The 13,364-nt window shown below is 45.9% G+C and overlaps 1 protein-coding gene across 1 annotated transcript in view; it reads right to left on the reverse strand.

Annotated features, from left to right (window-relative positions):
• Nucleotides 1-13,364, reverse strand: part of MPP4 (MAGUK p55 scaffold protein 4) — a 273,595-nt gene that overhangs the window by 170,927 nt on the left and 89,304 nt on the right. Inside the window, exons 4-5 of the mRNA XM_078683624.1 lie at nucleotides 6,324-6,404; nucleotides 5,690-5,821 (exon numbers count right to left, since the gene is read on the reverse strand). Coding sequence (XP_078539750.1) covers nucleotides 5,690-5,821; nucleotides 6,324-6,404 — 213 coding nt within the window. The remainder of the gene's footprint in view (nucleotides 1-5,689; nucleotides 5,822-6,323; nucleotides 6,405-13,364) is intronic.

Raw genomic sequence — 13,364 nt, forward strand, 5'->3', positions numbered from 1 at the left:
AGATCTGTAACCGATTTCCTACCCAAGTCATATCTGAGGGGCAATAAAGGGGGGCTTTTCGGGACACCAGTTATTGACCGGAAGAACTTATTTTCCGAGGTTTGTAAGGCAGCCACCTTCTCAAAGCCCCATAGCTCAGCACCGTAAAGTGCAGAGCCGAGAGCTTTTGCCTCGTATACCTGCAAGGCAGGCTTAACAGGTTTCGTCAGAGACGTTCTGTGCTCGGAACTGATAGCACCTGATAGTTGCCTATGCCTCAAAGTAGCTATATCTATATGATTACTCCAAGAGTTCTTGTTTGAGATGTGAATACCTAAATAAGTAAATGAATTCACCACTTCTAAGGGTCGTCCATTCATAGTAATTTTAGATTTAAAACTGGGATGGGGATTGAAAGCCATAAGTTTCGTTTTTGTTATATTGACTTCCAAACCATGTTCACAGCAAAATAAATCAAAAATAGCTAGTGCTCGCCGAAGGCCACTTGGGGTTTTTGATAGGATAAGCGTATCGTCAGCGAACATTAATATTGGTATTTTAATACCAGCTAGTGAAGGGGCATCCAATTCTGCCGATACCATAGGTGAAACGACTCCGTTTATAAACAGTGTAAAAAGAGTAGGGGCCATTGAGCAGCCTTGCCGGACTCCCCGCTCAACCGGGAAATCCGATGTCTCCAAGCCCTGACCCCCCCACTGAATTCTAGCAAATGTTGATTCATGGAGCCTCATTATTAAAGTCAGTAAGTCAACAGGGACACCCCGGTTCTTGAGGACAGACCACAGCTTCGTCCGCAGCACTAGATCGAAGGCAGCCCGCAGGTCGACGAAAGCCGCGTATAGGCTGCCTCCTCCCAACACCACAGTCTTCCATTGTAGTAAATTAAAACGGAAAACCTGGTCCACAGTGCTTGTTGACCTGCGGAAACCCGCTTGGAATGGTGACAGAGCATCATTGTCCTCTGCCCAATCTAGAAGCCTGTTTACAATCACACGCCCTATTGTTTTTTGTATAGTATCAATAAGGCTGATCGGCCTATAATTGCCAGGCTTGGAGCGATCGCCTTTCTTAAACACTGGTATGATTACTGCTCCCTGCCAGGAAGTCGGTACCTGGGCACCCCTAGCAATACTATTAATGAGGAGACAGATATACCTACACAACCGCTCCTTATCGTTTATGAAGACGTCAGCAGGGACACCATCCATGCCTGGTGCACGCCCGCTATTTACAGTATTCAAGGCCCCTTGGATTTCTTCTGGGCTGAAGAAATTATCTTTAAAGTGGGTGTAGTCTATATCCGCTATGGGTGCAAACTGGTTAGATTCCGCATACTGCATGCTAAAAAAATTTATCCACACTTCTTCCGGAACATTGTTATTTGGGGTTTCGGGTTTCCCCTCACCACCCCATTTAACAATGCTCCAGAACACTCTGGAGTCTTTCCTATCACTAGCTCTTTTTAGTTCGGACCAGTGATACTCATCCCAGGCTTTCTTTGCACTCACTATACTGGCTTTATACTTCTTTCTGGCAGATTGAATATCCATAGTATCCCCACTCTTTAGAGCAACACTTAAGGCATTTCGGGCGTCCCTACATTGGGCATTATAACATTTTGCATTCTTGGGTACTCTCTCGCCCTTATCCTTTACCGGCTTCAGAAAGTGATGTTTAATTACTGCGAAAAGAGTATCATGGATTTCGCTCACACCCCTCTGCCCAGTCCCGAGGTGGTTAAGCTGCTCCATAGCTATTATAGCTTTATCAACCTCAATTTTGATATTATCAATTGCCTGTTGGTTAGTCACAACGTTTGTCCATCTCAGCCTACGCATATTATTACTAGGGACAATTTGAGGTGGGACAAAGGCACTGGAACAAGTTTGCCTGTTTAGTAACGATCACCATTTATGCTTAATGCACAAGGGATTGTGATCACTCTCGCTCCTCCACACAATCTCCATGTCAATTAACAAAGGCCATAATTCCAAACTGCAAAGTACGTAGTCTATTCTGCTCTTGTGCCGCCCATTGTCAAATGTCATGGAACCGTTTTTGTCACTTTGCGTCCTGCCATTTAGCGCTCTAACACCTTTCTCTAAACATAAAGCGTTCATACTAATCACGTCTTCGGTCCAGCGCACGACTGGTTTCAACTCTAATTTTGGGACCCCCCCAGTGCCATTCCTCTGCTTCTTCAAGGAAATCTTCATCTGCCACTAGAGGTTCAAATGTTCGATTAAAGTCACCTGCAATGACAGTCAGGTTGTCCCGGGAGGAAACATCAAGTAAGGAGCCCAAGGCCGCCAGAACCTCTGACCTCCCACCCCCAGAACTCCTCATATATACATTGTAGATGTCTATTAAACCCAAAATATCAGAATTGATTGTAATTAGTTGAATGTCTCTATGTCCGGTTTCTACTACTTTGACAACCAATTTTGATGACTGCCGAACCCATATGGTTAGACCACCCATTGGTCTTCCCCTTGGGCCTTTAAGAGCCGGCACAAAGTAGTTCAAGTATTCGTGGACAAAAAATGGTTCACATGCCCAAGTTTCTTGGAATACACATACTTCAAAAGAATTGACAAATCGAAGCCAGTCTCCAGAGTCCAATTTAGAACCCAGGCCTGCAATATTCCATGAAAGAAATTTCCCCACATTGTCCACAGAGCCATCCAGGTCTGTCGGTAAAGAATTCATTACACTTACTTCTCCTTCAGAACCAACTGCTCGCACAAGAGTATTCTCAATATTAGGACCCAATAAAGAAACAACATCACAAATATCAGACTCAGGGTTTACAACAGAGTTGGGGGGTAACTTGGGGGGTTCGATCTTTTTACTACTAACCAGATAGTTTATGTCATTTTTTGGACTACCTTGGAGGATATGAGTAAATTTAAAAGGACCAAAATCCTCAGCATTAAGAGTGTAGATTGTGTTTATCTCAGCAAAGACATCAATTGTACCACTACCTGCCCTCTCAAATCAATCACAATCATTCAGGTTTGACAATGCTGCAAATCTATTTTCAACACTAATTCCCCATTCACTTGATTGTGGAACCCTACCCCAGTTGTTTGTTAGCAAGTTCCATTTTGTTTTCAAAATATTTGAATTCACTGTGTTACTTCTCCTGTAGAAAAAATCCAAAGTCAGCTGGACAATCTCAGCACTCCTGCGTTGGGGGGGAAATATATGTCTTAAAAGCTCTGGGAGTACTTCTGGACTTAGAAAATGCAGGACTACACAATCCCCCTTTAGTTTTTTTGAGGTAGTCCCTATCCAGTCCACCCTTCTTGCCATAGTAATCTCCCCAGCTAGCTGTTGTTTTCCTCTAGGAGATATCAACATGTTATTACATAACCAGTGGTAGGCTTTACTAATCAAGGAAGAAGTAGATTCTGTTTGACCTGATTTTAGTGGAGGCACGTTTGCCAATACCAAAACAAGAGGTGAGGCCTCCACAATAAGTTGAACAGGGCCTTGGTCTGCACTATTCCCTATAGTGTTTGGTAGTATATCTTTGTTGGCTGTTACCCTAATGCCTTTATCTGTTACCTGCTGAGTAGGAGGCGGAATTAATCTCAAATCATCACTATTACTCCCCAACCCGTCCCTAGGGGTGTTTGTCGATGGTACAACCTTATTTGTAACTACAGTTGGTGTATTACCCACCTCCTCCACTGGCTTGTTTAACAGGCCCCCTAATCTATTTACCTCAGTTGTTAATAGGTCAATTTTAGCTACCAAGGGTTTGATTATTGATTTGATCTTTAAGTCGATCATACTAACTAGCTTATTAATCATATCATCCCCCAATATCTCCTTCCCGCCTTGTTCTCCATTCACTTCAGATATAACAGCGGCCTTCAGTGGAGATACAATTCTTTTCCTACTAGAAAGCAACCCACCCCATTTACTCTGTCCCTTTCTGCATGCTCTTATAGCTCTAGTCACAGGCCCAGAGGGAAGGGGAGTCGACTTCTATCGTATTTGATTGGTCACCTGAATCAGCATCTAAGTTAACAACCGGAGATGTGATCAAGTCAAAATTAGGATCCGCATTAAGGCCTAACTCAGTAAGCGGATCATCGCTACTATGGACTTGTACCGGAACTTCTAAAACAATAGGATCTGGGAGTGAACTCTGGGTAGAAGTGGCAGGTGGTGAGCTCAAACCCAACGATATACGCCTAGTACTATTAATTTTGCTTACAACCTGTACTAGATAATTGTCTAGAGTATTAGGTACCGATGAAGACCTTTGTTTAGACATTTTGAAAAGTGTTAGCTAATAATTGACTCAAAAATTCACCCCAAACCAAAGCACGTTAACAAACAAATAAGAAGTCTACTGAGTGTTCCAGAATGTTTTGTCAAAGATAACTCTTACTTAATAGGTATCACCTATAGCCTCAGTGAAGACAGGCAGGGGTTCTGGCCCAGGTCAGATCCGGTCAGTCACGGACTGTCACAGACTGTCCGCCCTTTGTCCGGGCTTCGTCCGGCGCATCCCGCGCGCGTCCTCGCGGGACGAGGGCCCTGACGCAGCTTTAATCGCCTCCTGGCGCGCTCGGTGGTGGCGTCAGCGTGGTGTAGCCAAGAATCCTGGGTAGTGTAGTTTTAGTCCGACCGGCGGAGCCAAGCCCGGCCGGTCGTCAGTGCAGGTTGGGGGCGGAGCCAAGCCCGGCCGTAGATCAGAAAGCAGGTAAGCCCCGGTAACAGGAACGATGGACGAACAGACAAACAGCAGGGGACTCTGCCCCGACGCAGCTTTAATCGCCTCCTGGCGCGCTCGGGGTGGCGTCAGCGTGGTGTAGCCAAGAATCCTGGGTAGTGTAGTTTTAGTCCGACCGGCGGAGCCAAGCCCAGCCGGTCGTCCGTGCAGGTTGGGGGCGGAGCCAAGCCCGGTCGTAGATCAGAAAGCAGGTAAGCCCCGGTAACAGGAACGATGGACGAACAAACAAACAGCAGGGGACTCTGCCCCTGACGCAGCTTTAATCGCCTCCTGGCGCGCTCGGTGGTGGCGTCAGCGTGGTGTAGCCAAGAATCCTGGGTAGTGTAGTTTTAGTCCGACCGGCGGAGCCAAGCTCGACCGGTCGTCCGTGCAGGTTGGGGGCGGAGCCAAGCCCGGCCGTAGATCAGAAAGCAGGTAAGCCCCGGTAACTGGAACGATGGACGAACAAACAAGCTTAAACATCCATTGCATAGGAACTCGGATAGTAATAAACTCAGGTGGGGACAAGAAGACATGGAATGGATATACAGGCGCGAGGTTGGTAGAAATGGACAAGAAGACACAGTTATCAAGACCAGATGACAGCGGAGCAGGGTGGCATGGATAATAATATAGGGACATACTGGCCTCAAATTAACCTAACCTGGACAGCCCTCAGTGACAAGAGTCAATGGAATTGGCAGACACTGTGCTTTACAAATACCACATAACATCTGAATACTAGGCCCATAGATGAAAGACAAGATGGAACATTGGAGAAAACAGGATTTCCACAGTGCAAAAAAGGTGACAATGCAGGTTTACATTGCAGTTACAAAATAATTGGAAAGGGGAGAAAAAATTAGATTTGGAGACACGACATCTAGACTATATAAATGGGCAATTGTCTGTGATTACCTCCCATCTAACAAAATTCATGGGTATGCCTTTGCTTCTTACCAGCGGCTGTTGATTCTTCACGAGACAGACAATCCTCATGGCCTCATCACTCTCGAGGATGTTATCCGGCAGCGGCGGGAGGATTGGCTCAAAATCTTTCTGCGCCACAGCATCGTGGGCGTGAAGAAAGGCCTGAGAGCAAGAAAAGGGCATTATGAAACAGTAGCTGGGAGAGAAGTGTGTCATGACTCTCATGGGGGGTAAGTTGCTACAAACTCACAAGTAGGACTTGTCATGGACACATTTGCCAGAGATGTGTGATGGAATATCAGTTCTCCTTCTATAGTAATGTATTCAGAAAGGTACTTAGAACAATACACGTCCAAGGTACCTCAAAGGGTCTGTGGTCCAGGTAGGCCTTCACCATCAGTTGGAGCATTGTGCCCTACCTTTGAATTCTAGTGGATTGAATCAAGCTATTATCGCTCGAATGTCAATAAAATCAATAAAATGAACACCAACAAGATAAATAACAAACATCAGTTTCCACCCAAAGAAACCTCCTTGTTGACCTACAGTTTTACATAATAGACTGATGTGCTATTTGTGATGTTAGAAATCCTCCCTCCACGCCGCAGTGTATTCTTGATATGGTGAAGGAATATCACTCTCAATGTTTATTTCCTAAACTTGCCTTAAAGTGTGGAGTTCGTAGCAGTCGTCTCAGTTCTCGTGTCTCTGAAGTCTGTGGATATTCACGCAACAGCTCAACCACCTAATGAACAAATTGCATTCAATGTCAATGAAAGTAATAACTGTGTTTTTGGAGACGTCAATAGCACATATTATCAACGGCAGCACCATTGGTTTCCTTGTGTGAATTGCTCTGTGAATTGAGTTGCATAAAGTAACATACTGAAAGACGTGGAGTCTCAAATACTCCAGAATATACTTTTGATGTACAAGGGTGCTCCTAATTTTTGCCACACCCCGCTCCCAATTCCAAAAAAGGGAACCGCTTTCGGGCATTATATCTCCTAATATAAAGACATATCCTACATGGACTGGTGATTCCTGTCTTATTACTGCAAAGGTACCGATTACAACACAATGGCTCGCAGGACAACCGACCGCCTACCCCCATTCAGTATTGACATCACTGACACTAAGCACCAAGGGCCATATGTATCAAAAAATCATTTTGCAATTCTCAAATAGCAACTTTTTGCGAATCGCTATTTGAGAATCGCAAAATGCTATGTATGTAGGATTTTCAATAAATTTTGCGAATCCTACATATTCCTTAATTACGAATCTCAAATTGCGATTCGCAATTAAGGAATACCTCCCCATTCATTCCTATGGACCTAGAGGCCCATAGGAATGAATGGGAAGACATTCTCAATTTGCGAATCGCAAATTGAGAATGCAATTTCAAGGGTGCAGGGGTGTCCAAAGGACACCCTGCTGCACCCCTGAAATAAGCATGGGTGCACATGTGGCACACATACATGCCATAAGGGCATGTATGTGCTTCACATAGCACTTTAAAAAATGCAAAAAAGTGCATTTTTCAAAGAAATCGCAAATTACCACCAACTTGAAGTTTGTGGTAATTTGCGATTCCTTAAGGCGAAATTGCACTTTTTTAGTGCTTCTTACATTGCATTTAAGGAATCGCAAAATTTGCGATTCCTTAAATGCAATCGCAAAATAAGGAATCGCAAATTTTGTGATTCCTTACTTTGCCTTAATACATACCATTTGGCAAAATTGCATTCGCAAACGCCGAAATTCTGCGAATTTCGGCGTTTGCGAATGCAATTTTGCTTGATACATATGGCCCAAAGTGTCTTAGCAAATGCTTCAACATCATCAAATAATTCTCCAACCCCTGAGCTGCAACAAACAATATCACCCCCTCGCAGGAACTCTGCGACAAACTTATAAACTTCTTCCACGACTAGATCGCCAACATCTACAGAAACTTTAAACCCCAGCCCAAGGCCATTGACTTATTTAAATAACACATTGGCCCCACTACTATTACAGACATCTGACTAGCTGGATGGAGCCAGCTCGCCCCACAGGACGCCGCCTCCATTATGAACTCGGTCCATGCATGGGCCCAAACCGACCCATGTCCTCATCACATGTTCAACCTAGGTGACGGCAGAACCAGCCACCTACTCACCACCTTGTTCAACATCTCAATTGCCTCAGCAACCTTCCCTGAGCACTGTGAAACATGCCAAAGTCTATGGCCTTCCTAAAGAAATAATCGACAGACCCCAGCAAACTCAACAACTAAACAACTATCGACCAATCTCTATGTTCCCATTCCTAGCCAGAGTATCAGGAAAAAGCCATCAACCGACAACTCTCCTTGCATCTGGAATGGAACCTCCTACTCAACTCCTCCCAATCCGGATTCCTCCGCAACCACAGCACTGAGACAGACCTGATGGCAGCTACTCATGACATCTGAGGCCTACTTGACCGAGGGGAGACTGCGGCCCTGATCCTCCTAGACCTCTCTGCAGCTTTTTGATACGGTCTCCCACAACACACTCATCACAAGGCTGCACAACATAGGCATTCAAGGAGCCGCTCTCAGATGGAACGCCTCTTTCCTCACCAAAAGAATGCAAAAAGTATGCCTTACCCCTTTACCTGTGCACCCCAGGAAATCATCTGTGGAGTACCCGAAGGATCCTTGTACAGCCACACCCTCTTCAAAACTTATATGACACCTTTGGCTAGCATCATCAAAACCCACAGACTCAAAATCCTTTGCTACGCCAGTGATACATAACTCATCCTCTCCAAATACACCACTAACACAAAAACCAACTTCCACAACTGCATGACAGATGCCACCAACTGGATGAAGGACAAATGCCTGATGCTCAACATGGACAAGACTGAGGTACTGATCTTTGGAAACAAAAGCCCTACATAGGACACATCTAAATGGCCCTGAGATCTCAGACCTACTCCTACCCTACTGACCAAGCTAGGAACCTATTTTATTAATGTATTTATTTAAAATATTTTATATAGTGCGAACATGATCCCTGGTGGTATCAGAGAGCTATGCAGTTGAGCAAGAAAGAGGAGGCATGTAGCGCAGACAATAAGTAAATGAGAAGGTATAAGAAGGAGTAACTCTAGGCCAACAGATCAGAATACAGTCGTAACTGTCAAATAATACACAAGGATGAGGGAAATGTGTCATAGCGGGCCTGAAGATAGGAAGCTCTGGGGTAACATAGAGCTTTACAATTGTGCAAGAAAAGGGGAAGTGTGAGGAGCCAGGAATAATGTACAGCAAGTAGCAACTCTAAACCAACAGATAAAAATACACTCCTATCAGTAAAATAGTAAACAAGGGTGAGGAGAGCGTGCCATAGAGTGCCTGGAAAGCGGGGGTTCTAGGGCAGAAATGTGTTCATCAGTAGCACTTTAACTTCCTTTTTGAAAGATGCCGTAGAGGGGATCAGTCTGATTTCAGGGGGCAGGGAATTCCAGATTCTCAGGGTGATACCAGAGAAAGCTTGATTGTATGTTTTCTTCTTATGGAATTTCTATGGCTTCAGCAGTAAGGTGCTGGCACTTCTAGAGGACCTGGAGCCACCAGATATCGCTGGTTTTGTAGCAAGGCATATTGAGGTGTTGAAGTGTAAGGCTTTATGGGTCATGCAGGATATTTTTTTGTTGCATCCTTGCTTCATATGGGGGCCAGTGTAGGGTTTTCAGATCAGGCGTGATATGGTTGTTTCTTTTGGCACCAGTGATAAGCCTTGCAGCAGAGTTAAGAGAGGCACTTAGTGGAGTCATCTTAGATCTAGGAAGGCCGCAGAGGGTTGCGCTTCCTTAATCTAAATTGGAAATCACTAGAGTTTGCACAGCAGACTTGAAGTCATTGGGGGTTAGGAAATGTTTTATTTTCCTAACATTGCTCATTTGGAAGTTTGCTCCTTTGGTGAGAGCACTGATGTGCTTCTGCATGTTCAAACTATCATGAAGAATTATACCCAGCGAGCTCCTGGAGTCAATGATGTGTGATATGCAATTAAGAGCTGTTAGTTGATTCATCCATTCTTCGATAGCTGGTGACTGGGTGGGGCGATTAATAGGAATTCCATTTTAAGAGCGTTTAATTTAAGGTGATCAAGGATTAGCCAATTTTGTATTTCTGAAGAGATGTGTTGAGGGACCTGATGTCACCAGGGGAGGAGACTTTCAGGTACAGTTGGGTGTAATCGGCATACATGTGATAATGTATGCTGAATAATTAAAAAATGTCAGTTAAAGGCTCTATGAACAGTCCCCTGAACTGCCTCTGGAGCAGGGTGACCACATGGCATCGCACACCTGATCCTCAATTGTGTCGGTGCATCTGGGCTGGTTCCTGGCGCTGAGGAGGGGAGGTTTCAGACGCAACACCGAGACCATGCAGCGTGTACTTTGCTTTAGTAGCCTGGGGAAACCGCCGGGGGCGGTGAGGTGGGGCTACCGTGACTGGTGCGCCGAGGATCCACTGAAGCTGACCCTGGGACATCTGCAAACATTCACGGACTGTAGCCGGGGCTGCGGTGAGGAACAGCAAGACACACCGCGAAGAGAGCACAAAGAAATCTCTGCTCTCGTGGCCTAGTTGTACTGCAGGGAACGGAGCAGACGGCTTCCCGCGGCAAACACATCACGACTCCTCCGCAGATCTACCCTGTGATACCTGTTGACATTGGCTATCCACTGCTGGAGCTGAGGGGAGAAAGCAGCAGACATGCCCTGGGAGGCGTGCGGGGAGATCTTCACTATTGCAGCCTAGAGATACTGCGGGTGAGCCTTAATAATGGGCCCGTTGCGGTACCGCTGGGGGCTGCCCCGAGGCACTAGCGATTATTAATCCATTGCTGCTGGTGGGATCCTAGGATACTGTCTGTTTGCTGATTAGGCTGCAGTGGGTGTCTTCGGAGTGGAACGCGGACATCTTGGAAAGTTTTTTGAAAACAGAGATCTCTGAGCTTATCTGGGCTACCCCGCCTTACTATTGAGTTTGCGGACAACTGCTGGGAACGCCGGGTGCCCTTGCTGCCTTACTGGAGTTTGGCGGGAGGTCCTTGGAACTGAGAGGTTGGCTTACATTCCAAATTACATTCACGACCCCATTGCTTCACGGACATTGGCAAACACAACGCCAAACAGTCAAAGCTGTCCTTTGAAAATAAAGGGCTGAATAGGCAAACGGATTCTGGCACAGAAGGAGAGGGGGACAACCCCGCTGGAACCACCACAGATTATCAGGGAGAGGATCTACGCGTACTCTTGCTGGAGATGAGGTCAAGCTTAAAGAACATAGACACCAAGCTTGATGTTCTCACCTCCCAACTGGATCAGGTCAGGAAACGTGTGGATATGCATGAAAACAGGCTGGATCAGCTTGAGAACCGCACCTCTGATGCCCATGACTTCCAGGTTGAGACCAAGGAGCAGCTGTTGCAAATGGAAAAAATAATGACTCTGATTAGAGCCAAGAACGACGACCTGGAAGCTCAATCCAGACGTAAAAACATTTGCATCACGGTGTGCCTGAGACAACGGCTATCTCCAAGATGGAAACGTTTGTGGAGGAACGTCTACGCGAGATGTTCGGATCAGACTTATCGACTGTCTTCAATATGGAGAGGGCGCATTGTATGCTGGGGTCAAAACGGCCTCTGGGGTCCACTCCCTGCCCGATTCTGGCTTGGCTATTTAACTACCGGGATCGAGATGTCATGCTGCACCTGACCAGAGAACGTGGGACTATCACAAAGGTAATGCTATCTCCTTTTCCTCAATTTCACCCCCACTGTGCAGGCAGCACGCCGTGAGTTTGTGCTGGTCAAGCGTATGCTCCTGCAGGTGGAAGTACCATATGCGCTACTCTACCCTGCTAAGCTGAAGGTTTCTCATGATGGCACTGCCACTATTTCATGGACGCGAAATCAGTCATGAAGTTTGCTGAACATGTATGTGGGCTGAAACGAGCTGCGAAACCTGCGAAAACTCTGAACTCTGACAAACACCTCAGAGACAATGACTGAAAACTGTGTATAGCTGATGGACAATACTTGCTGGGTAGCATGCGCCCTCTGAGTGTATTATGTTTCCAGTTTCTTGTGGGACATTAACATTTTTTTGGAGTCATCCTGCTGGTATAGATTTTTATAATTTCTGGGAGTCCTAGTTAGTTGGCTCCCTTTATTGTTCTCGGCCACCCTGCCTTTTGGCAGGGCTGTTTGCTCATAAACCCACGCATCCGGGGAGAGCTCCCAAGTTTCGCGTCCAGGCATTGCTCTGAGGCACTGTTTTATCTTTTATTAAAGGTGGGATGTATTGCACAACCTGATTGGGGGGTTGGTGTGGGTGGGTGGAGGGGCGATGTTCATATGTTGAGTAAGTTTATCAGGACATCATTTAATGATGAGCTAAATGATGTAATTATTTGCAACCTTCAGCATAGTTTAGCATGGAACTCACCAGCATTAGACCTCTCCACCTCAATCGGCTCACCGCGAAGACTCAGTAGAACTGTAAAGCCTCCTTTTTGAACATTTTCTCCCTCAGCGGCCTACCTCTGACACTCAGCAGAATCTGTAAAGCTTCCCTCTGAACTTTTTCTGTATTTCTTCTTCCATGCCTTCACCCTGTATTTTGTCTCCTCTTCATCATGTTGTAAAGCGCTCCGATACCCTCGGGTCTGGCTAGCGCTATAGAAGACTTCCAAATAAATAATAAATAAAAGAATAATAAATAAATAAGCTGTTTCAAAGATGCTGGCACATGGGGTACACTGGGCGTCCTATGCACTGATCATCCTAAAATTGGGTACTACACACACACCCCCCAGACCGGGATCACTGACTACAGATTTCTAACTTTAAACATCTGGGGATTAATGTTCACAGGAAAGCTAAATGAGTCCACTCGTATTTAAGCAGGCATCACATTAACATCTGTCTGCTCCAAGAGACCCACTTCACATCTCGCCCCCTAAATTGCACATCAAACATTGGTGTTATATCTTCTCCTCCATCTACTCTAATTATGCGAGAGGGGTGGCGATAGTGATTCGGCAAGGGCTTGACTGGAAAACTGTGGATTCGCACATGGATCCTGAAGGCCGGTTTGTGATTCTTAGTGGGGTATTGGGGGGGAGGATGATGATTGGGACAGTATATGGAGCGAATATCGATTGCCCCAAATTATTTGGCACTGTATGGGCCAAAATGCAACTCATTGGGTGTAACACCATAATATGGGGGGCGATTTTAATGTGGTGCTAAACGATGCCTTGGGCAGAAAGGGCAGCTTTCGCACACTACACCCTAACTTCAGAGTTGCCCTAACCATCATAGTAGAGGATGGCAGCTTGGTCGATATTTGGAGGTAGAGGAATCCGGGGGTGGTAGAAGGCACATGCATATCAGTCCATCATAGAGCTTGGTCCAGGTTGGATTATTGGTTGGTTTCCCGGGACATTGCGGCATGGACCATAGACACCAACATCTCCCCAGAACACTATCTGACCACGCCCATGTCTGCTACAGCTAACCATCCCAAACACACCACATAAGATGTTTAGCTGGAGACTAGCCCCTAACGCCCTGCTAGACTTCGCCTTTAACCTCTTGCATGCTCATGACAAGGTGAGCTCGTCATGAGGCACACTGGAGCTGTGCTCATG

This window comes from Lissotriton helveticus, chromosome 3_1 (assembly GCF_964261635.1).
Source record: "Lissotriton helveticus chromosome 3_1, aLisHel1.1, whole genome shotgun sequence".
NCBI lineage: Eukaryota > Metazoa > Chordata > Amphibia > Caudata > Salamandridae > Lissotriton > Lissotriton helveticus.